General features: G+C 52.6%; 1 protein-coding gene across 1 annotated transcript in view; it reads left to right on the top strand.

The window, feature by feature from the left end:
- The window catches only part of GRIK4 (glutamate ionotropic receptor kainate type subunit 4), a 176,709-nt gene that overhangs the window by 142,662 nt on the left and 9,068 nt on the right, over positions 1-24,979 (top strand). The window contains exons 11-14 of the mRNA XM_040085041.1: positions 7,226-7,333; positions 8,797-9,000; positions 16,887-17,000; positions 23,945-24,054. Coding sequence (XP_039940975.1) covers positions 7,226-7,333; positions 8,797-9,000; positions 16,887-17,000; positions 23,945-24,054 — 536 coding nt within the window. The remainder of the gene's footprint in view (positions 1-7,225; positions 7,334-8,796; positions 9,001-16,886; positions 17,001-23,944; positions 24,055-24,979) is intronic.

Here is a 24,979-nt window from a genome sequence, read left to right as displayed (position 1 = left end):
ACCTCAGCTCGGGGTGTCACCTCAGCTCTGGCCGAGCCCCGGCTGGCAAGCTCAGCGTGTTTGACTCCATCAGCAGCGCGCCTCAGGGTGGTTTGGGTTTGTCTAAAGCCATCAGGCCCCGGAGGGGGTGATGGCAGAGCCAATCTCTGGCCTGTCACAGGTGCTAATTCGGGACAGGGAGTGTGTGCCAGGTGCAAGCTCACGCTCACGACCCTTCAGTTCTCAAGCTTGTGGCTGCATTTGCTTAAAATTATTTGGATGGGTGGGGAAATGGGAGAATTTTCTGTGAAATGGGACAGAAGTGGGTACTGTGAACCGTTTCCAACTGTTTCTGGGAGGGAAAGCAAATGGGGCAACCCCATGTGAGGAGCTCCCCATCATCTCTGCCCTGGGAGGGGAAGTCCAAGCTCATTTCACTCTCGGTTTGTGGTTCCTCTCTAACAGGTTTGCTCAGCTCACACTCGTTTAGTTTTTGTCTCAGTGCTCGTAGGTTCCTCACAGCTTTCCTCTGCCCACAGAGCACCGAGCAGATTTCATTAAAATCATTAATTTGAGTGGTATTTCCTCATCTCACACTTTCTGCCCAAGCCGTATTTTCCGGTTTGAGCTGAAGTTGAGGATAGCAGACTGGTGAGATTACATGACAAAAATCCAAGGAATTTGCTGGTAAATCCAAACCTTATCCAGGAGAAAAAAAAATAGAAGTCCCAGGGAAAAAAAAAAAAAAAAAAAAAGGAATTTCATCTGTCTTGTTTCCCTGCTGCCCTTTTCTCAGAGAGTGCCATTTCTAGATGCTGGCAGAGAACAAAAGGCATTGTATCCTGCCCTCACCAACAGAGCATTTTGGCACCAGGAACCCTCTCCTGGCCTGGCAGCAGGGAATTTCAGCCTTGGCAAGGATGTTACCTGCCAGTTCTTACCTGTCGAGTGACAGCTTGGCTTTGATGCTGCCTTTCTCTGAGCGAGCAGGGGGGATCGGGTTGGCATTTCCCCCACAGAGATCTCTCACAGCGTCAATGCCCTTTTAATCCTCGCCCAAACCCATCACCCTCTGAACAGAAGTGACAGATCCAAGCCCATCTGCATTAATAAGAGCACAAATTCAGCTGGATTCAGGATGGAGACGCTGCAAAGCTCCCTGTGACAGCTTTGGTTTTGACGCGTTTGGCTGTGGCAGGGACTTCGCGTAAAGCTCACAGGTCCTCTTGGAGCAGAGCTTCTCCCAGAGCTCCACGGGGAGCTGCGACTGCAGCCTGATCTGCCCTGAGACTAAAGTCTCATCTCTTGCCCACAAACCTGCTGTGACAGGAGAAAACCTTTGCTGGCCTGTTGTAGCAGCTCGGTAAATAAGGAGCTTTGTGTCTGTGAGGTGCCCAGGAAAGCTGCACCCGGATCGAGCTTTCCAAAATCCCCATCAGGCTGCAGGGGGGTGGAACACTTCCAGCCACAGGGAAAAAGTTGCTGGAAGGACAGGGCAGTCCCTTGGGGGTGGCTGCGAGCCCTGCCCCGTCACAAACCTGCCGGGAAGGAGCTGACTGTCATAAAACTGCTCCTGTGACAGCTTTTCTGCCTTCTCTCCCTTTCCCAGGGAGTTTTCCTGATCCACAGCAGTGCCCAGAGGGGTGTCAGGGCCCCTCCCAGCCTAAGGGAGTTTGTTGAGATGTGTTTAACTGGGAAGAGCATCCCCAGAGAGCTGTGAGACCTGTCAGGCTCGTGCCCAGCCTGCTTCCCCTCCACGATCCTTCAAAGGGAAGCCAAAGGCAGCTCTGCTGTGCCATAAATGGTTATTTTCTTGTTGCCAGCCTGGCTTCTTTTAATGAAAAGGACTAAATAAATCATTAGAAATATTTTAATTAAAGGAGCAGGGTAAAGAGTAGGCATTCACATCCTGGAGACAGCCTTGCTCCCGAGGGTTGTATTAACTGATTTGTTTGAAACACTTCCCTGCTCAGTTTGAACCAAGCTCCTTTTAACTCTGCCCATTCCTCTCTTCCTCTCTTTCCCTCTCCTCTCTCTCCTGCCATCCAGTGAAGCCACAGGGACTTCCAGCTCCTCAGCTTTGATGGAGAGTTCACCAGATTTGGAGGCTGATCCAGCCAGCAAGCGAATTAGAGCCACTTAGATTCTCTAACTTGCTGCTGCTTTTGGGCAAGGAGAGGCAGGGCTTTTTGACATCCAGTTTTTAATACGTTTATGTAACGCGCCAAACGCGTCTTTTCCTGATTTAGCTTAACCAGAGGAATTTTTTTCCACAGCCATATGAGAGCTGCTCTCTCTGCTCACAGGATGCTCCATAAAGCACAGGCTCATTAATGTGCTGGTGATCTATAGATCTGACAAGGGCTGGCATTGGGAAATGTCATCTTTTTTTCTTTTTTTCCCCCTCTTCCTTTGCCCCTCTAAAATAAAACACTGTGGAGTTCCTGCAGAGGGATTCACTGGGAATCACGAGCTGAGGTTTGGGAACTTCACGGGGGGAAGGGAGTGAGGAGAGGCTGTGATTTAGGGAGGGGAAGGAGGGAGCTGCAGACCCCGAGCCCAGCTCTCCCCATCCTAAGTGAGGCCCATCAGTCTGCAGCTAACCACGGGCCCTGCTGGTGTCCTGAGACAGAGCAGTGCAAGGGCTGGGGCTGTTAATTGGGCTGGTGATGAGATACAGATGAGTTCCCCGCCGATAGCTCTGGGACCCTCCGCAGTCCCCGCCACATCAAACCTTTTTAATTTAGCAGCAGCTAATCAGCCTCGGTGGGAGCGGTTCCTCTTCAGCTGCTACCCCCAGGAACAGCCCAGGGACAGGGTCTGCCAAGAGCTCCATGACTCCTGGAGCTCCAGGGCCTGGCAAACTCCGTGTGTGCCGCTGCAGCCCTGCCTGGGCTGTGCCAAGTGGCAATCGTGTGGTGCAGAGGGGACATTTGGCGAGGAGGGGACACCTGGGGGACGCTGGTGGCCTCAGGGCTGAGGTGTGTGTGTCTCATGGTTCTTTGGTTTAGCAGTTGATGCTTTCAGCGCTAATTTCAGTGGAGGAACTTTTGCCTCTTTGCTGTGCCGGTATCAGCGGTGTCACTCAGGAATCCAACCCCCTGGCCGTGTCCTCGGAGGGATTTCCTTCATTTGTTTGTTTGATTCCCTTTTCCCCCTCCCCTGCCACTCCCGGATTCCCTCTCCTGGGGCACCTCGATTGCGTTGTGCACTCCTTCCTTTTCCTGGGGACAGGAGAGGGGGAGATGACGGCTGCAAGCTGAGGGGCAGCACTTGTAATCAGAGCCCAGAAGGTGCCTGTTGCTGTCTGCCCGTTCCAAGATCGGGATTCAGAGCTGCCTCTACCTTAATTTGAAGCTGGGAATGGGGATGGTAAATACCTGTAGTGCCCCTGAAACTCGTGGAGAAGTCTTGCCCTGTCATCTCTGTGCCTCCAGACAATAAGCAGAATACAGAAATGTAAGAAATACAGAAAAAGAAGGGGAAGATTTCATTAAAATCGTTACCTTGAGAGGTATTTCATCACCTCACACCATGAGGAGCCTCAAGGCCTCTGCTCACAGGGTGGAAGGAGTGAGCCAGGAATGCTCCACCTGGGGATTTTCTACAGAAATGAGAAATCTTTCTGTGCCACCAACCCAAATCACACCTTTTTCAGAGCAGCTAAATTGAGGCCCCTCATCTGCCTGTGGGGATGGAGCAGTGGCACTTCCCTGCTCGTTCTGGGCTTTTGGGGCTGGTTCATTCCGAGTTTCACAGTTTGTGTTTGCAGACCCGCCTCGAGATGCCTGCGGCTGTTTCAGGCAGGGCTGGATCTCCTCGGGGCACGGGGAGATGCTGGGATGTGCAGGGATGGTGCCGTGGGGGTCACACGCCCCTGGGGACGTGGAGGAAGCTTTCTCCACCCAGGCCTTGGGTTGTCACCCCTCACCAGGTCACAAAATCCCTCTCACAAAGGTGTTTGCACCCAGCTGGCTGCGCTGCCCTCGTTGCTCTTGTAGGACAGGGATCAGCTCCTGTCATCGTTAGGAACCTCTCCCCTGCTTTGGCAGCCTGTTTATTTCTGGCTGGTTTGTGTGTATTTATTTTTGTGCCAACGCCATCGTTTCAGCTTCAGAAAGCCGTTCTACCTCTTTGCTACAGACCTCCTCCACCTGGAGTATTTATACAGACCAATCACATCCCCCCCTTAAAAGCCCTGAGTCCTAAAAACCCTGAAGTCCTTGTCCAGAGCCTTAACAACAGGATGGTCTCATCTGCGTCCGTGTGGAGCATTTGATTGTTTTCTAAAAAAAACCACTTTGCAGATGGATATGTTTTTTATTTTCCAGAGGCTCTTCATATGTAGATAGAGATGATTAAAATCACCTTGACATCCATCTTGCAGAAGGGGGACGTGAGTGAGGGGCCCAGACACCCTGTGACGCTGCAGAAACGGCAGAGTGAGGAGCTTTGTCAGCCCCAGAGGGGCACCGGGGTGAGCTGGGGCCAGCCAGGGTGGGGAGAAGTGCCCCCAGCACGTGGGATTGCGTGGCCTTGGTGCTTCTAAAAGCAAGGTCAAACCCACAGCACTGTCAGCAGAAGAGGCAATTAGTCTCAGCACATGCCAGCAGGGGAGGGACAAATTGGAGAACAGCGAGGGCTGTTAAAATTAAAGTTAATCTGTCACTAATCTCTGGTTGAGAAATCCGGGAGGGAAGAAAAATTAGGCAATGTTTGTGAGTGATGACTCGCTCTGAGAGGTGATTGCTGCAGAGGTGGGGAATTCGGGAGGGATTCATCCTGCATGGGTTCAGACCGTGTGCAGGGCGCTGAAAGCTGTGCTCTAAGAGCTCCCTGCCCAGGAAATCCGTGGAAAATCTCCCAGCTTGGGGCTGTTGTTCCCGGAGGTGAGCTCTGCGCTAGGAATGGGCACGGTCCCAAGGCTGCCAGAGCTCCAGGAGGGTTTGGACAATGCTCTCGGGTGGGATTGTTGGGGTGTCTGTGCAGGGCCAGGAGCTGGGCTTTGATGATTCTGAGTGCTAAGCTGTCCTGCTTGCCCTTCCCACTGCTCCTTGGCATGGGGAGGCTGGATTTGGGACTCCTGACGGATTCCCGCTGTGGCTTGTGGGGTCGCTTGGGCTGGATTTGCACCAGCACCTGGCAGAGGAAAGGACCTGGCCCTTCCCTCAGCACCCAGAGGGAACCAGAAAGGACCTGGCCCTTCCCTCAGCACCCAGAGGGAACCAGAAAGGACCTGGCCCTTCCCTCAGCACCCAGAGGGAACCAGAAAGGACCTGGCCCTTCCCTCAGCACCCAGAGGGAACCAGAAGGGACCCACCCTCGGTCAGTGAGGGTGGGTGCTGGGCTCAGATCCAAGCCACCCCCAAGTCCCCCAGCCTTTGGTCACAGCAGAGGCCAGGCAGCGCCGAGAGCAGGCACAGAGTCAATCCCAGGGCTCCCCAGCACCTTCCCTCCCTCTCCTTGGGCATAAAGAGATTAACCCGTGACAGAAAGGAAAATCAATCAGTTCCTCCCACCCTGACAGCGGGAGGAGAGCCTGCCTCAGTCCCGGTGTCACAGGAGGGAGCTGGGCATGGATTTGCTCTGGACGAGCTCTGGAGACCCTCCCTGCACCTTTGGGGTCACCCACTGCCTCTCAGGGCCACAGCACCCCACTGCAGAGGTGTCAGAGGACACCAGCACAGTGCTGGAACCTGAGGAGGAAAAGGAGGAGAAGGGGTTCAGAGGGAGCCAACCTCCCTCAGCCCAACCTGTACCCACGAGGAAAAGCAGAGGCTCTTTTAAGGACAATAAGAGAGCAAGAGTTTAATTTGCACGCTCTGAACGAGCTGCTGGAGGTGCTGATCTCCCTGCCCAGAGCTCTGAGGGAAGGAGATTAGGCTCTTGAAGTCAAAATTAGGTTTTGTGGAATATTCCTCCCCCCTGGCTGAAGGCAGTTGTGTCACAGCTGAATCACGATGTCCTTCCCGAGCGCTCGGGGACTGGCTGCTGCCATCCACGCTGGGAATTTGGGTTTGCTGCAGCCACTGGACGGGTAAATTGGGCTGTCTGCAGAGCTGTTGGGGGTGGTGAGCCCGAATCAAAAGATTTGGAAGTGTTTAATTGTGGTGGTTAAGAGCTGCAAGAGGAGTGGTGGAGCAGCACCACTGCGAAGGTGGCTTTGTCACAGTGAGACGTTGATTTTGAAGAATCAAGGATTTTTAGGAAAGTTAAGATGGTAAGTTGCTGAATTAGCTGAAGTAGATAGGCGAGCTTTGTTTGCAGTTAACAGAAGCCGGATCTTAGATAAGCTGTCCCAGATTTAGTAACTCGTTGCTTGTCAGCTTTATGTTTATGTAGTTGTGCCTGTAATGAAAAAACAAAATGTGGTAAATAGGACATCAGATAGCTGCAGATTTCCTTAAAGGACTCATTGAACACAGGAAACTATAAGTTCTACCAAGGATTCATTTATCACAAATGCATTGAAAAGGTAGAAAGGTCAGGATGAGGAAAACTCATCTTACCTCCTCATTTTGGGTGACCCCTCCCCAGAACAGACCCCCGACTCATTTTAGGAAACAAACTACGCGTGCTTAATTGCCTTTTTTGTCAATTAGCATACGAATCGAGGAATGGGAGGTGACAGGGGTATGAATATGCATTTGTATTTTGGGTATTCAACACTTCTGTAAATAAAAGGCTTTGTAATTACCTGTGAATTTCACAGTTCGAATTAGGGAAATATCCCGCGTGCTGCCCGGCCGTAATAAACATACACTTTCTAACTTTAAACTGTTAGAGAGTTTTTGTCTGTCACATTTGGGTATCCGTACTAGATCAATACCTGTGTTTCTTTAATAACTCAACATCACCTGCCACCAAGGTGGAGGGCAGAGGCTCCCAGCACCACCTGGGAGGGACAAACCCACAGACCGGGGGTTTCTGGACACATTTGGTGGCATCTGGGGACAGCACCCAAGGCTGTGTGGCTCCCTGGGAGCTGCCCAGCTGCCAGCTCTGTCCCCGAGCGGGGCTCTGCGGGGAGGACGCGTGGGAAGGCTGCAGGGGCCGGGCTGGTGGCACTGCAGAGCAGCCGGGGCTGCGCACAGAGGGCTGATCTCTCTGCTGACCCGTTCCAGGGTGCCTCGTGAAGGTAATGGAGCGTCCCTAAGCAGGCCAGCTCCAGGGTTGTCACTCAGCAGAGCCATCTGGGCAGTGACTCGCCCTATAAATCGCCTTATTGTGCTGTTTATCCCTCCAGATTGGCCACTGGCACGTCTCTGAAGGGCTCAGCATGGACAACAGGATCTTCTCCTCCAACATATCCGACAGCCTGTTCAACACCACGCTCATTGTCACCACCATCCTGGTAAGGGAGGGGGCACCCACACTGCCCGTCAGGCCAGCCCAGCCCTCAGGGGTGGGCTCAGCTGGAATATTGCTCCCTGTGCTGATTCCACAGAGGAGAGGCGAGCACATCCCAAATCACAGCCTGGGGACTGTTCCTGGCAGTGTAATTAGGCTCCGGTCAGATGTTGCATATGGAAATGGTGTTTGTTGGGTTCAGAGGCAGCAGGGGAGGGGGCTGGGGTGAGGACACGCTGCCAGTTTGCATCCAGCTCAGAATGGGGTTCAGGGACATTTGCCCCTTCCACCCATAAAATTATAAAAATTGGCCAAGATGGGCACGATTTTTATGAAAACTTGGCAGGTACAGGCACCGCTGTCTGTGTTCAACAGGTTCCTTTCCAGGTCCTGCCTGTCCAGTGATTTTTTTTTGCTCCTTTAAAGACGCTCAAACTCCTGACTGTGCCCTCACATCCCACAATGTTTGTTGGAAGGGGAACAGGCTGGAGAAGTGGCTCCCTGCCGGGAGAGATTCAAGTCTGGATGTCCTGCCGTGACTCGGAGGAGTCACTGGGCTGCTCTTGCACTTCCCAGTTGGAAACAGCCCCCAAATCATCATTTTTGTGTCCTAGACGGGGATGAATCTGCTGCACCCTCACACAGCAGAGGCCAGAGAGCGCCGGTGTGGAGACAGCTCTGAGAGCTGGGCACCAGCTGAGCTCCCAAGCTTCCCTCATCAATTACATCCAGTCTGAGAGGGGTACATTGGGCTGGGATGTGCTTTTTGGGCTTGGAGCTAGACGTTTTGTAAGGTTTCTCCCAAACCAACCCACCCTGTGAGCCTCTGGCACTGCTCTCCTATGGGGGTTTTATCTTCTTCATTAGAGCCAGGATTAAATGCTCGAGAGACGCAGTTTTGTGTTCAGACTCGGATGTTTATTAATTCTTGTCTATGTTACAGTCTCACAAGTTGTGAGTTTTAGCTAACAAAGTGAAAAATGGCTCTGTCTCTAGCTCTTTACAAGGTCTTTTAAGCACAAATTGTCCAATTAGGAAATGGCACCTAAATTATTTTCACTTTTAACCCAATATCCAACCACCCGTGGCCCGCAATGCGGATTTTTCTACCCAATTACAAAATCCCACCCAGACCCATGAAGAAGAAGGTGAAAAAGAAGGACTCAGCCTCCACCCTAAACCCTCCACCTTGCTTTATATCTATTATTATATTCTAAACCCTTAAACTCTGAGTTTTGCACCCTGTGACATCACACACTTCTACCCAAACTCCACACCCACAATCCCAGCGCTGTCACTCCATTTTGGAAGCTGTTCCAGGTCCAGTGCAGCGTTTGTGGGGGGTCAGTGCCTGGCAGCACAGAAAGCCGGGAATTCCCAGTGCCCAGGGCTCCAGCACCTCCCTGCTCCGTGCTGGCGGGACGCCTCGGCTAAGATGGGAATGACAGCTGCCCAGTTTCACTGCAGGAAAACCCGTACTTGATGCTGAAGTGGAACCACCAGGAGCTGGAAGGCAACGACCGCTACGAGGGTTTCTGCGTGGACATGCTGAAGGAGCTGGCCGAGATCCTGCGCTTCAACTACAAAATCCACCTGGTTGGGGACGGCGTCTACGGAGTCCCCGAGGCCAACGGCACCTGGACGGGGATGGTTGGGGAGCTGATCGCCCGGGTAAGTGGATCAGCTGCTCTCTTAAACTCTGCTCTGCCGGGATTGGGCGCTGCAAAGCCCCGTGGGCGCTTCGTGGTGATGAGGATGGATGGGGTTTTAGTCCGTTCGGGAGGCTTGGAGCGGAAAAACGCGTTTCTTGGGGTGGCGTGACAGCGTGGGGAGAAGCCAGGGGAAGAACAGAGCTGTGGGATGCTCTCAGGGGTGCTCGCTTGGTTGGAAAGGAAGTTTGGATTCAGGGATCCCACGTAAAAACTCGTTACAGGATAGGTTATTTTTTTTTTTTTCCTAGCAGAAAGTTCAACGAAAACTTGCAATAGGAACACACAGAGCTTGGTAGAAGCTGAAAAAGTTTACAAAAACCACGCTGGGATGGGAGCAAGTAAGAATCCCATTTCTGCCTGGAAAAGTTTTGGCAGATTCAGTTCAGCTGCTTAACTCAGTGCTGCTTTTGGAGAGGAACATTTCCTATTTCCTTGAAGAGCATGGCTTGAGATCTTTTCGCTGCTCTGCTCTGTGGAGCTGCTGCTCAGCAGCAAAGCCAAAAACTGCGTTATTTTGCTGGGTTTGACAATAATTCTGTGTACACCCGTGCTCAGCCAGCCTGGACCCTCCTCCCTGCTCTTTGTTTTCCTCTGTCGTCCTTCCCAGACCTCCTGAAGCTTAAACAGAGCTCTCAAAATGCTCTGAGATCCTTAGGAAAATAGGCTTAGCCACAGCTAACTGTGGGATTGATGCTGCTTAAGCCAATGCTTCCTCACTGATTTCTGCCTTGTCATTACTGAAGTGCCCAGAGCCCGGCGCCACTGTCCCAGCTGGTGACAAATCCACGGTGACGTGGATTGCTGATAATCCCCCCACCGTGGGAGAGGGGACCCTGAGTCATTTGCCTTCTGCAGAGCAGAGGGGCAAAGGTCCAAATCCACCCCCTGTGGCTCCAGGCAGGGATCTGGGGCTCCTGCCAGATCTTTCCTCCCTGGAAAATGAGCATCACTTCAATCTGTGGTTTGTTGGGCACAGTGGGATTTGGTTGAAAGCTGGGCTTGAGGATTTTGAGATCTTTTGCATGATTCTGTAGTCATTAAAGGGTCCATGATCTCTAGAAATTCCCACTGGCACCTTCTGCTTCTTCCCCAGGCGGTGAAGGGAGATGCTCATCCCACTGCAGGAATTCCAGCTGAGTGTTTGAGGCCAGCTGGGACAACTCTTTGTCTGATAGAGGCAGGGATTTGGGTTTTTCTGAGGGTCACAGGCAGGGCACTGAACAGACTGGAGGCTCCCCTGAGCTCTCCCTGTCTCCTGGGTCACTCTTCCCTGAGCAGTGGCTCTCAACGCCAGCTGAGATCCCACCTCCATCTGCTCTTTTAAAAGAGCTTCTGTGAGGCTGTTTGCAAGTGCTCCAGGCTGTTGGCACCGTTTTTGTCCATCCCGGTGTCCCTGTGAGTGTGCACACACACAGTTACACTCCTGCAACATTCCTCTGGGGAGGCAGGAGGCAAGGAGCCGAGAGCAGCACCCCATCAGAGGAAGGGAACAGCCATCAAACTTTTGGCCTACTAACCCTGGCAGTGCCTCTTCATTAAATGGGACCTTCTGGAGGGTTGTTTTTCTCCAGTGATGAGTGTTTTAGCTTCATCTTCACACAGAAACCGTTTGTTTCTTCTGCAGCTCCAGCCTTATTTAGGAGGATTTTTTCTTTTACTTCTGCTTCTGCAGGGCAGAGCTGTCAGAGCCTGTGAGGCTGGATCACAAATTGGGGAAGAGAAACAGCTTTGTCTCCTGTTCTCCCTCTATCCCTGAGAGTTTTTATAATGGCTTCAGCAAGTTTTTGATCAATCCCAGGGACTGGGCTCAGGTCAGCCAGGGCAGAGCTGTGTGTGCTTGGTGTTGTGTTTATTCAGGGCTGCCTGGGTTGTTGTTTGAGGGCATTTCACTGCCCAAGGGGCTTCTGTGCATCCTGGACAGTCATTCCCCAAGGGAGTTTATCTTTGATTCCAGCCCTCTGTTCACCGCTGTCCTGTGGGATCCAGTGTTGGCTGCACATATTCCTCTTTCAGTGGTTTATCCCTGGACACTCTGCCCCTTTAGGACCAAAAGGGGATCAGTCGGGGCACAAACCTCTCATAAAAGTCCCAAACCCTTCCCAAAAATGAAAGCTCTGCCTCAGTCCAGCACAGTATCATTGCAGGAAAATATTTCCCCCTTGATCCTGATCATCCATGAGAAAATCAGGTTTGACTCACACTCAGTGTGCAGGACCAAAAGGTCACAGAATTATCCAGCTCCATGCAATTACGCCTCCCCTGTAATCCCTCTGTGGCGTGGAATCTCCTCAGAGCAACTCTAGGCTGTTTGGGGAGAAAATGTTTCATTTTATTGCTTCTGAATTAACCAGGTATTGATTTATTCTTAAGCGCTGGGAATTCCATTCCAGCTCATTGTGCACCCTGGTATGATTGAGCAGGGTGCTGTACAAACAGAAATCTGTTGCTGATCCAAATTCCCCGGTACATGTCTTCTTGACCCGCTCACAAAACAGGTTGGGAGGTAACGAGCAGGGGGACTGGGATCCTGGGGAATCCTGTGCAGTTTGGGATCGGCTCGTGGAGGTTTGGCGTGGGAGAAGTCACTTGGAAGGAGGCAGAATCACAGAATGGTGATTTAGTTTCGACCCCTTTCACACCTTCCGCTATCCCAGGTTGCTCCAAGCCTCTCCCAGCCCGGCCTTGGACATCCCCAGGGGATGGGGCAGCCTCAGCTGCTCTGGGAATTCCATCCCAGCCCCTCACCACCCTCACAGGGAAGAATTCCTTCCCGATCTCTCTTTCAGCTGGAAGCCTCTCCCCCTTGTCCTGTCACTCCAGCCCCTGATGAAGAGTCCCCCAAGCCCATTCTGTAGTGAAAGATGTCACAAAGGCAGAAGAGCCTGGGCTAATTTGTCCCTCTGAGCACGCAGGGCAGGGAGATTGAGCACCCTGCTCATTCCTGGAGTGAGCAGGGCAGTAAAGCCACTCTCCCTGTCAGCTTTCCTGGCTCTGGCACAGACAAACAAACGAGGGAGAGCAGCAAATCTTCCCATCTCCTCCTTTCTGGCATCAGAGACTTAAAGGGCGTTTGGGCTGGAAGAATTACATCCTGCTCCCTGCCGCTGCAGTGCAGCTCTGCCTCAGAGTCCCTGATGGTGCCTGCTCTTCCCCTTCTCTCTCTCTCCCTCGAGCTGAAATGGATTCTCCGGCGTGACACAAGCCAGGGGATGTATTTTCACAGCGGTGTGACAGCCTCAGCCTTGTCCCACCCTGCCTGGCTGGACTCTGGCCAGGATCAGCGGTGATCAAAGCTCTTTTTGAAGTGAGGGACACGAAGTTGTTCATCTTGTCCAGCCTCAGGGGCGGCAACACCGAGAACAGAAATCCCCTTAAAGCTTTGGGCCGCTGGTTTCCCTTGCTGGTCAGGTGCCGCTTTCCTTCAGCTGCTCCAGAGCTGGGGAATGGCAGGAAGGGGAAAGGAGGGAGAAAAGTCCCCAGAGCTGGCAGGGTCCTGCTCTCCGCTCGCAGTGGGTGTGGGTGTGTGGGGAGAGAAGCTGTGTGTGGGTGCAGGGGGCAGGGGGAGGGTGTTTGCAGGCTGTGGTGGTGGCAGCTGTGACGAGGAGGCTCCAGGAGAGGCTGGGAATCGAGGGGGGGGCAGTGGCTGGCTGTGGGGACGGGCAGAGGGCTCTGCAAAGCGCTGCTGGACAATCCAGCACAGGATGGGGAGCGTGGGGTGAGCTGGGCTGGTCTCAGTGCTGGCCCTGCGTGCTTTGGGTCCCCATTCCTGCTGCTTCACCTCAGCTGGCTTTGCCTCGGGCGGGGGGAACGCCTGGCACAGGCTTCGTCCTCCCAGCCCCAGAGAGAGGCCAGGTGAGGAGGGGTGGGCGAGGGCAGACTCGAGGCTGACACCTGCGCCGAGTGCCGGTCACCTCACCCTGACTGTGGCTTGGGGGAGAGCTGCAGCCTCCAGGGTTTGCAGGCTGTCACCTCTGATATGGCAGAACACAGACTTGTCCTTAAAAAAAACCAAACCCAAACACCTGTTTGGAGTGACCCTGCTGCCTCTAAACGCAAGGAGAAGCACCTGAGCATCAGGGAGATGCGTGGAATAGCAGAGAAGCTCTGGAGAGGGTCCTGCAGAGAGCAGGGTCTCCTGCAGCTGGATGGGTTTCCACTGGGGCAGCCACGCTCTGCTGGTGCTGCTGGGTCCGCAGTGGTGGGAGCTGGAGCTTGAGCAGCCCTTTCACCTTTCTGGGAGGCTTTTTGGGCACAGGGACGGTGTAGAAAGAAGGGCTTGGTGCCCCTGGTCATGCTGCCAGGGTTCTGTGGGCAGTGCTGGTGACAACGCCGCTGTCACAAGCGCCCAGGGGATGTGGCACCCAAGGAGCTGCTCAATGAGGGACTCCTGCTCCTGGAAAAGATGGCAGCCCTGCGCTCCCAGAGCTCTCCTGCCTTGTTTTCCAGGTGTTTGACGCAGTCCCAGCCCCGAGGCTCACCCCGAGCTGTGTCCCCGCAGCCTGGCAGAGGGCTGGGGGTCTCTGTGGGGCCGCAGCTGGGCTGTTCTCCCGGCTGCTTTCCGCCATCCCATGCCGTGGGAGGCTTCTCTGGGATCCTCTCCGGGCTGGGGCTGACGTCAGGGCCCATTCATCACCATTAGCACCGAGCTGAGCCCTGTCAGAGGGGGCGGATGCCGCCTCTGGACTGGCAGTCCCTGCAATTTGCTCCTGAAGGATGCTTAATTGTTGTTCCTCCTCGGGAGCCCGGCTCAGCCCCCGTGTTTAACGTCCTTTCCAGAGCCCTGATGCAGGCAGAGCCCACGGGAGTGCCAGGTAGGGCGGTGGTGGTGGCAGCTCTTGTCTGGCACGCCAGCCCACCTGGGTTTCCTCTCACCTAGCAAGGGTCTGGCCTTGTTTAGGCGGTGTTTTGTCGAGAGAAGTGCCTGTCTCCGCTCCCAAACAGCTCTGGGTCTTTTTCTAAGCCTGTTTCATGCTGACTTTTATAGCTGCAATGTGCTGGTGGGATGAAAACCACAACCCCTCTTCCCCCCATCCTTTGCCTCCAGCTTTCCCTCTCCCCAGAGCCCAGATGTGGACAGAGTGCAGGGGCACAAGGCAAAATCCATTTCTCCTGCCCCAGGGCATCCCTCAGCCCATAAAATCCCAACACCTACCTGTGCTCAGGTGGGGGAGGCCGGAGAGGGCTCAGGTTTGCAGAGCTCCTCTGAGCTCAGGGAATCACGAGAAGTTTTGTCAGGAATAGGAGCTGAAAGCATGAAATGGATGAAATTCAGGCAGAGAATCCTTTGCATGCCATTCCCAGATCAAAGTTTCCTGCTATCAGAGATCAGCTCTTAACTTGCATGACTGAGCCTGCAGAGAGAAGAGAGGGAGAGAGATGAGGAGCTGGAGCTCTGCTGCAGAAAGTTCTGCGCCTCTGAAGAGGCAAAAGTCCTGGAAAGTTAGCAGGGAATGAGCAGAAGGAAATCACTCTGATGGAATGGCAGAACCCCCAGGAAGGAGCAGAAGGAAATCACTCCAATGGCATGGCAGAAGCCTCTGGAGAGGAGAGAAGGGAGCTGGGCACAAAGTCTGAGCGCCAGGGGAAGGCTGGGCTGTGTCCCTGCTCTGTGGACGGAGGGAGGGGGATGGATTTGCGCTTTATTTTGTGTGGGGAAGAGCATTTCAAGGGAGGGGGATGGATTTGCACTTTATTTTGTGTGGGGAAGAGCATTTCAAGGGAGGGGGATGGATTTGCGCTTTATTTTGTGTGGGGAAGAGCATTTCAAGATGCTGCTGATGATTCAGTAACACCAAGATGATCAGGGAACAACCAAGATGTTTTTTTCTGCCCAGAGAATGGTCAGGACCCCAAAGCCGGGCAAACCTGGGCATGCTGCTGCTCCTTTAACAGCACCTTTATATTTGGGATATATAGGATAGGAATGAAAATTTCCTGAAAGCTTTGGCGTGAAACCCTTTTGGCCACGGCACTTTTACCCTCTTAGTCTGTGGCTTTGCTGGTGGAATTGTGCTTAGTTTGGAGAACTGGGAGAAGAATTCCATTGCCAGACTAAGCTGGATCTTCACCAGGGCTTTGCTGGGAGAGCTCTCCTGGGGACAATGCCACCTACAAACCTTTGAAGTGGAGACAAGAGAGGTTTAGGAAGCTTTAGCCTTTCCTCCTCGATAAAATTCTCCACATGCCACGTTCCAGCGATGAACTGATCCCGTTTTTAGTAATCTGCTGGTGTTTACACAGGGCTCAACTGCTCGCACACCACGTTGGGATTATCGGTGTCTTTTAAAAAGCCTGTGGGTAAATGTCTGGATATGCAGAAATTCTCCTCAGCTCCTAATTCATTCCAGCCTGAACCTCGTAGGAATCTGCAAGAGCTGCTTGGAGACAATTGCAAAAACCTTCACTGAGCGTGTCCCAGCAGCCCTGCACAGCCTGGGGAGTGTCACCTTCTCCGTGACCCCTTCCTGGGCTCATGGATCCCTTTTTTTCCCCCTTTTTTCCCCTTTTTTCCCCTTTTTTCCCCTTTTTCCCCCTTTTTTCCCCCTTTTTCCCCCTTTTTCCCCCTTTTTCCCCTCTTTTTCCCTCTTTTTCCCCCCCTTTTTCCCCTTTTTTCCCCTTTTTTTCCCCTTTTTCCCCCCTTTTTTCCCCCTTTCTTTCCCCTCTCCTGGTTCCAGCCATGCTGCTCTTCCCTCTCGCAGCCCCAGCTTTTCCCAGGATCTCCATCAGGCCTAGTGGTGCCTTGGCACCTGCACCAAATTGTCAAATTTAGGCACAAAAAGTGCAAAGAGCTTTCCTTTCTCCCCCATCTTCTCTTTTTTCCGCATGCATAATCATCCTCCTGCAAAGCAGAGAAACATGGATAAGGGAGTGGAGGTTTCATTTTTACAGAAAGCAATTACAGACATTAAAAGAGCTAAAGTAATAAAAATAATATTTAAAATTCAAATCCCTTATCTATATTACAAGGGTATTAACATGGGAAGAAGTTATTTTTATTTTTTTCCTCACGGTAATCTCATTTGCTTTGCAAGTCGATCTGAAAACTTTCACGCCGGCCCTCTGAATTTTATTTTATTTATTTTTATTTGGAGACTGATCTGCATTTCTGGAGGTCAGGGTTTGTGAACCCCAGGGATCAGGGGGTGAGGATGCTGCTTTGTCACCTACCTGTGGGGTTTGTTTGTGCCAGAAGGGACAGCTGAGTTCAACGGGGAAGGGGGAGGCTGTATTTCCTGTAGATTAATATGATATTTATTGGTTTATGGCTCCAGGTTTTAATGCATTAAATGAACAAAAGTGGCAGTTGGGCTGTGAGCACCCAGGGGAAGGAGCTGCTGCAGCCTGATAGGGAAGGGAGGATGGGGAAAGGGAAGGGAAAATGGAGAAAGGGAAGGAAAGATGGGGAAAGGGAAAATGGAGAAAGGGAAGGAAAGATGGGGAAAGGGAAAATGGAGAAAGGGAAGGAAAGATGGGGAAAGGGAAAATGGAGAAAGGGAAGGAAAGATGAGGGAAGGGGAAATGAGAAAGGGAAGAGAAACTGAGAAAGGGAAGAAAAGATAGGGAAAGGTAAGGGAAAATGGGGAAAAGGAAGGAAAAATGGAGAAAGGGAGGGAAAGACAGGGAATAGGAAGGAAAAATGGGGGATAATGCTCCAGAGCACAGGGTGGGCTAAACCTTGGGGTGAGTTTGAGCAGGGCTTGTGTGAAACCCACCCAGGACCCAGTGGATGCAGAACTCCTGTCCCAGAGGGGTGGGACATCCCCCCCGCAGGAGCAGGTGCCCTGTGCAGCCCCAGGTTTGCTGCTTTCCCAGGATTCTGACCTTTTCCTTTTCCCTCCTCCCTAGAAAGCCGATCTGGCCGTGGCGGGGCTGACGATCACGGCGGAGCGGGAGAAGGTGATTGATTTCTCCAAGCCCTTCATGACTCTGGGAATTAGCATTCTCTACCGAGTTCACATGGTAAGAGCCTGATTTTAGAGCCATTTATGTCCCTCCATTATTTGCATGCAAACCTGCCTGGTTAGAGGGAGAATAATGAACCACTCATAAAAATATTTTGGTTTCCCATTTAAACGCAAATGCGCTCGACCTTTATTTCCTGCTTTCCTCCGTCTCCCTGCTGTGTGCCAGGATTGGTGAATTCCATTCCTACTCAACCCCCCCAGCCCTTGGGCTTCTCTCCCCACTCCTCCCAGGGCACATGATGGGTTTTTGGGCATGGTGGGGGCTGCAGGATGGTTTTAGAGTGGCTTGAAGTGGCTTTAAGGCCACTGGGTGAGGTGTGTTGAGGGCAGGCTTGGCTGGAGCGTGGGTTGCAGGAACTTGTCTTGGAGTCACCGTCCAGTTGGATTTAGTGTTAGGACTGGCTGGGAGGCAGAGCTGGGACATCTGTGGTGCTGGGGCCGTTCCTGATCTCAGCTTTGCTCTCTTGCTGCCTTCTCCCACCCGAGAATCACGTCGGGAAGGAATCCTGGATTGTTTTCTTTGCTGTCACCTCCTGGGAGTGCTCTACGGGCAGATCAGCTATTCCTGCTTTTTCTCTGCTCTCCTGAGCCCAGGGGAAATGTCCCTGCTGAGCTCACAGCCCTGCCTGGCCTCTGCCCCTGTGCTCTCAGCCCTCCTCATTTGTTCACCCCAGAGAGCAGCAGCCCCTGCAGCCCAAGGAAAGCTCCTGAATCCCAGGGAGTGCTCTCAGCAGTTGTAGAATCGCAGGATCCTGGAATGGTTTGGGTTGAAAGGACATCAAAGTTCATCCCATTCCCCCCCCTGCCCTGGGCAGGGACACCTTCACCATCCCAGGTTGCTCCAAGCCCCTGTCCAACCTGGCCTTGGACACTTCCAGGAGTGGGACAATTTTTTTTTTTCAGTGTCAAAACATCTGGGAATGCTCCCAAGGGATTTGTGTGCGCAAGATCGTACATGGCGTCGCGTCTTTGCTTAGCCAAACTTGTCTTAAATTCCCACAAATCCTTTTTTATTTGAATCCTCCATTGTTTTACCTTCTCCCTGAAGCTCAGGAGAGGCCGGATTTCCCCCAGTTCCTCCCAAATTCCCGGTGTCACAGGAGGCCAGCTCCCTTTGCAGCCCCGCTCTTCCCAATGTGCATTTTGGAAACGCTCTCTGCACGGGCGTCGAGTGTGATGTGAGTGACAGCGCCTTGGTTTCTGTCAGCCCAACAATAGCAGCCAAAAGGGGAAAAAAAATTTAAAAATCTCATTCAAGCTGCCTCTCCCAGCCCCCTCTGCACCCTGCTAAGGGAGGCTGTCAAGGATGCAGCGTTGGGGATGAACAGAAACAAATGCACGCATCTATCTCTGCGCTGAGCGGCTCCTGCCAAGAGCAAACAAGTCATTAAAATCTGGTTAAAATTCTGCTTTCTCTGGTACGTGCAGAATTTAGGATCGGTGATTTAACTGATCACAAAAAAAAATTTAAAAAATTAATAAGTAGGTAAAGGGGACTCTTCCAGCTCCTGGGAGTCAAATGGAATTGGTGAAATTGTCCCTTCCCCAGCACGGTTGGGTTTTCACATCAGCTGCTGCCTTGTGGAGCCAGGATCTTTTTCTGCCAGTGTCTCCTAAGATTAAAATCAGATTTGGTGGTTAAATACTGTGTTGTATTAGGAAGAAATTCTTCCCTGTGAATGTGGGGAGCCCCTGGAATAGATTCTCCAGAGAAGCTGTGGCTGCCTCATCCCTGGAAGTATCCAAGGCCAGGTTGGATGGGGCAACCTGGGGCAGTGAAAATTGGAACGAGATGATCTTGAAGGTCCCTCCCAACCCAAACCATTCTGTGCACGTCCCACCTCAGATCTGCACCGCAATCCAGCAATTCCCTGAGCAGCATTCCTTGAGCAGCATTCCTCCCTCCAGAGGAGAGGCAGGGGTGCTGGTGCAGGCTTTGCACAGGCTCTGTCCGTCAGAGGCGTTTGCTGCTGCCTCGGGGAGCTCTGCAGGATTGTCTGGCGCTTCTCCTTTGGGTGGAACCTCCTCAGGGCAGGGAGCATCTGCTGCCACCAGAGGAGCACAGCCCGGCCCTGCTCCAGCCTGCCCTTGAGGCACTCAGCAAACGGAGCAGGGTCTGTAATTCCACACTCCAGGGGGTTTGGGGAATGTCTCCCTGCTCTCAGCAGGGTTTCAGCTGCTCCCTGAGGGACCCGGTTTGGATGTGAGCAGGAGCTGCCCGGGGATCCAGGCAGGGGTGCAGAGCCATCTCCCAGGTGGGGTCATCCCACAGTTGGCAGCACTGGGGACATGGGGAGTGGTGGAGGCGCAACCAGGGCTGGTGCCAGGACAGGGGGGATCCCCACAGGGACTCTCAGAGCCCCCCCATTCCCTCTCCAACCCTCGGCACCTCTTCCTCCAGGCCTTTCCTGCTCACCTCGAGGAGGGCTCCTGAGAGCTGTGTGGCAATTTAACTTCTCAGCCTGGTAAATATTTGTTAAACCTGACGGTTCTGGTTCTCCTTTAAGGATGTGGCTTGCAGAGCAGCCCCACAGCTTTCTCCTCCCCACCCCAAAAAACCACCTCTGCAAAGTCAAAAATTGCAGCTGACGTCTGTTAATCACAGCTCGGATGAGATGGAGCCTAATAAATAACCACAAATGATCCTCTTCCTCACCGAGGAGTCGTCTCCACGCCCTGGGCTCCTCCGAATGCGATGACATTTTATTTTAATTTCCATGTAGCTCCAGTGGCAAGTGATTTCTCGCCCCTTTCTCCTCCCCACGCCGCCAACCCAGCCACCACAGATCCTGTGCCTCTTATCACACATAACCAAATATGGCAGCTTTAACCAGGGCTGTCATTTTTCTCAATTTCACTGCTTGTGATACAATCAAGGCTGGATTTCTGACACGGGAGCTCTAACAGGCTTCCCGAACTCGCAGGCTGCTGAGAGGAGAGGCTCGGCTGGGTTTTCTTAGGTGCCCGTTCTGCCCAGCCAGGGGAGTGTGGGGATGGCAGGAGGTGGATGAGGAGCCCTGAGCAGTCCCTGGCTTTGGCAGGGGGCTGGAATCAGGTTCTCAGGGTGCTTTCTGCACGGAGGGTTAAATCAGGATTGTTTGTGTCTTACACATCTTTGCTCGCATCCTGCCTCCTTGACAGGGAATGAGGGACTAGAGGTGATTCTGGCTCCTCAGCTCTGAAAGTCCTTGCCTTCAAAATGAGGAAATGGAGGTTGGGAGAGGGCACAAGTGAGCTGAGGCTTAAAGTGTTCCGACTTGATTGCTGCAGAGGACACGAAATGGGAAGGATGGATGGAAAAGCTCCTTCATTCCAGCCAGAGGAGGCTTGAGAGGGGCTGAGAGGAGCTGAGCCCGCTCCTGACAGCGAGAATCCCTCCCCAGCAGAGCAGGGTGGGAGCAGCTGCTGGCCCCAGGACCATGGGATGCATTTGCTGGTTATGAACTAAATCAGGCTCAAGGTTCAGAGCAGCCCGTGCTGGGCTTTTATGGACTCCAGAGGAAAAGGAGGGATCTGGATCTGCCCCTGGATCAGATGTGGTTATCCTGGGACATGCCCTGCAGTTGTACCGAGCACACACCGACGTTTCTGCCTCTCCAGGCTGAGTTTTCCTGCTTTCCCCCTGACTTCCAGAGGCAGAAGGGATTTCTCTGCCCTCCTTTCTTAGGGAAAACACTTGTGAGAAATGGGACTGGCAGGTGTCCCTCCAGATTCTGTGTGTGCATGGCAGGGAGTGCTGAAAACAACAAATCCAGGGCTGTCCTCTGCTGCCCAAATGTCCCCCTTGTCCGAGCTCTTCAGTCACCAGATTCTTCCCAGAAAACTGCTGCTCACTGGCTGAACAAATGAAGATTTCCAAGAACAACTTAGGAGGAGGGTAAATTAATCTCTCCCACTTCCATCTGAGGATTTGCAGGAGGCCTTCATCAATTATTGGACATTTTGAACATATCTATTCCAGGAAAAATAGCTCTTCCAATTAACAAAGCTCTATTGGGACCGTCTAAAAATATCTGACAGACTCCAGATATTGTCATTCCCATCTTCAAAACAGACAGATAAGAGAGAGTTTGTGCCCTCCGTGGGAACAGAATATCTTTATTCTTACCCACAACTGTGAATGAAAAGAATATGTCCCAGCAGCCTGGAAATGACTGGAGCTGAAAAGAACCAGAACTACTACAACTGTAAAGTCACAGGAGAGATTCATTGCCAAGCTGGAGACTTAAAGCTTCCAACGCAATTTCCTTAATGAGAGTAATTTATTGACAAACTGCCCCAGAAATATAAAGAAGACATCAAGGCCTTAATTGCAGAAAGGGACTTTGTCACGGGAGCGCCTCGCAGGGGAAGGCTCAGCCCAGGCTCTGCCAGGGCCTGTGAGCTCCCTGCCAGCTCTGGGATGCCAGGGAGCATCATTCCCTGCCCTGCCCTGCCCGGGGTGATGTGCTCCAGGAGCTCCAGCTTGCTCGGCAGCCTGCGCCCTTCACACCCCGCTGCTTCCCCACGGCCTCATTTCATCCTTGAGCGTGCAAACGCCTGGAGGAGTGAGGAGTTACTGAGCCAGTTCAGCTGCCGAGGAGCCAGGGATGAGGGGCATCCAGGAGAGCCGTGAGCGGAGAGCTTTGGCAGTGCCACCCTTGGGCAGTGCCACCCTTGGCGTGGATCCCCTGGATGGGGTCAGTGGGAAGGGCGGAGGGCACCTGCAGGGCTGGGAGATGCTCTGGCCTCCCTGGCTTTGGGAGAGGAGCTCCAGCACGGCGAGCGAAGGGTTCTCCTGGAAGTGGGGGGTCCTGGGGATGCTGGGAGCCCCATCTGGCTTGGGAAACCAGAATCACGGCAGCAACTGACCAAGAAATTGGGAAAGGACACGAGGAATGTGGTGTCTGCAGTGTTTGTAGCTCACCTGTTTATGGGAGATAACCTGGAACAGAAGAGAGGCATTGCCTTAAAGAGAGACTCTGGAATTAAACCCAGGAGAATCTGAACTTTTCCTTGGGAACTGACTTAAAATTAATCTGAGAACCTGAACTTTTCCTTGAGAGTTGACTTAATCTGAGAATGGATGCTGAACCACTGCTCCTCAACTCATCCATTCGCTGAAAGCCTTCACGAGCCAGATTCTCCAAAAATGCTCATCGCAGAATGGTTTGGCTTGGAAGAGACCTCAAGAACCCTTTAGTTCCAACCCCCCCACCACCACCGGCAGGGACGGTGGAGATCCCCAAATCTTGTCCTGAAGGATACAGGGACAGGTTGTTGTGGTGTGCTGGGTTTTTTTCCTTCATGCAGGGTTTGCTGGGGAAGGTTCCTGACACCTTACAGGTTTCCCAGATGGTGACTGGAGCTGAGGATTTCACAGGCTTCTGGATATTTTTAGCAGGGGAAGGTTTTTGTGCAACAACTGTTGCCTTTTCTAGCAACAACTCCCAAGTCTCCGGGAGGACTGCTGAGACCTTGTGAAATTCGGGTTTTGCATAACATTCAGTAGTAAAACAGCGAGGTTTGGATGGAAATGGAATTTAAAATGCTGGGCTAAGTCTGGGGAAGGAAAAAAAGAAAAAAAAAAATCAAAGCTCTGACTCGTGGGAAGCTTCCCAGTTACAGGTGCTTGGGGAAGCTGTGGAGCTGTTTTAGGGATGCCAGGAAGTGGATTTGTGGTTTGGGACAGAAAATGCAGGGTTCTGTGAGCTGTGGGATCGTGTCCCTTGTCCCTGTGGATATGCTTGAGCTGCTCCTTCCTTTCAGTGGAGCTGCTGCCACAGAGCTGGTGGTGACAGGAGAAATCCACTTAAAATGGGAGGTGTTTGGCTTTTGAGAAACTTCTCCAAAAAAAATGATCTCCCCCTTTGCACAAATTTCGTGATGTTTGACAATTTGCTGGTGGTGGCAGCATCCTTGTGGAAGTTTAAAATGCTCTGGGAGAAGACCAACCTGTTTTTTTCTAGCAGTGGAGCCTTATTTTTTTCCAAGGAAAGGTGGTTTGCTGAGGAAAAAAACAGGAAATTCTGACGCATCCTGGAGGTAAAAATACCCTGTTCCCTGAGATAAAAGTAATAATTTTATTGGGGGTTATTGTAAAAGAAGAAACATTTCAAGGCCAGAGAGAGAAAAGTTTTGAAAGCTTTTTTTTTTTTTTTTTCTTCACAAATACATTTCAAGGATTGGGGGGACCCCTCTCAGGGGGTGCAGCAAACCCTGCCAGGAGGGTGCAGAACGCTGTGATTGCCTCATTCTTCTCTCAATTCACCTCTTTCTTTGCCTGGAGGAACAAAAAATGGGAAGAAAAACAGATTCAGGGGATGAATCCAGTGGGGAGACGCTGCAGGACTCAGTCATTTGTGGGGTTGCTTGTTTGCCCTGCGAGGCTGTTCCAAAGCCTGGTTTATCCCCCTTCGCCCATTTATTCCTCTTTCTCCCATTTATCCCCTCCTCATTTTTATTCCTATTTCTCTCATTTATTTCTCTTCTCCTGTTTTTATCCCCTTTGCCCCATTCATCCCCTTTTCTCCCATTTATTCCTCTTTCTCCCAGTCTGCCCCTTTCTCCTTTTTATTTCTATTTCTCTCATTTATTTCCCTTCTCCCCTTTTTATCCTCTTTGCCCCATTCGTCCCCTTTCTCCCATTTGCCCCCTTTCCCCCGCTTCTCCCCATTCTCCCTTTAATTTCCCTTTCTCCCATTTTTACTCCCTTTTCCCTACTTCTCCCCCTTCTCCCATCTATTTCCCTTTCTCCCATTTCTCCTCTTTTCCCTACTCCTTCCCCTTCTCCCATTTTTTTACCCCCTTTTTCCCCATTTCTCCCCCTTCTCCCATTTAACCGTTTCCCTGCCGCGGCGCCGCCGTGGCAGCTGCGTTCCCTGGCGCCCTTCCCAGGACCATTTTCACCTCTCCAAAACCCAACCAGCTCCAACTCCTCCTTTGCTTCTCCATCCCCAGGGCCGCAGACCCGGCTACTTCTCCTTCCTGGATCCTTTTTCTCCCGGCGTCTGGCTCTTCATGCTGCTCGCCTACCTGGCTGTCAGCTGCGTCCTCTTCCTGGTGGCTCGGTAATGTCGCGGCGCCTTTCCCATCCTCGCGGTGCCACCTAGTGTCACCGGCAGAGCCGCGGAGAGGGGGCACGGGGACATCCTCTGCCCCCCCAGGTCACCGCGATGGGCTGGCCTCTGCCAGCTGGGGACTGAGGTTTGTCCCCGTGTCCCCGCGCTGGGATGGCCGTCACGCTCGTTCAGGATGTGTTTGGTTGCAGTGGTGCCCAGATTCGGGTGGGAGGAGGTTTTTGGAGAAGGTTTTGGTGCTGTTTCAATGCTCCCTGCAGATTTTTATTTTTTTTTTTACCCCTTGTCCCATGCAGGGAGGGTGGAGGTTGTTAAGGACCCACGGATCCATTCCGAGGTGTCAGCACAAATTCCACGAGTGACGCGCGGCTCCCCTGGCCCTGTGCAACCCAGTTTGTGGAGGAAAGGAAAGCTCATGAATATCTCGGAGCAGCTGATGTGCAGAGCCTCGCTTGGCACCTCTCAGCTCCTTTCCCCCATGACTAATTTAAATCAGTCTTAAAATACCTCGCTGAGTGCTCTCCTGCAGCACGGCCCCGTCGAGGCCCAGGCTCCAGCGCTGCTCTCCCTGCCCTCCCGCCATCCCTGTGGAGGGGCTGTGGCAGGCAGAGTGGGGCTGTGTCCTGGCACGGCGTGCCAGGGGCTGCTCAGGGCTCGATGGCCCTTTTGGGACCCCCCTTGCTGCCCGATTCTCGTTACACAAATTGGAACTGCGCTGTCGCTCGCTCCCTCGGCGTGGCTCAAGTTGTCATCCTGACAGGGCTTTAATGGGTTCTTCGAGTGCTGTAACAGCCTCAGAAACGCAGGTCTGGAGAAACCACTGAATTATGCAGAGCTGGTGCCTCTTTAGCTCCTTCCCTGTGTTTTAAATGTGACCCCCCAAAAAGGTGCCTTGACCCAGCTCCCCGCTGGAGAG

This window comes from Hirundo rustica, chromosome 23 (genome assembly GCF_015227805.2).
Source record: "Hirundo rustica isolate bHirRus1 chromosome 23, bHirRus1.pri.v3, whole genome shotgun sequence".
In the NCBI taxonomy this organism is placed as follows: domain Eukaryota; kingdom Metazoa; phylum Chordata; class Aves; order Passeriformes; family Hirundinidae; genus Hirundo; species Hirundo rustica.
This window is presented reverse-complemented; position numbering and strand designations above follow the sequence as displayed.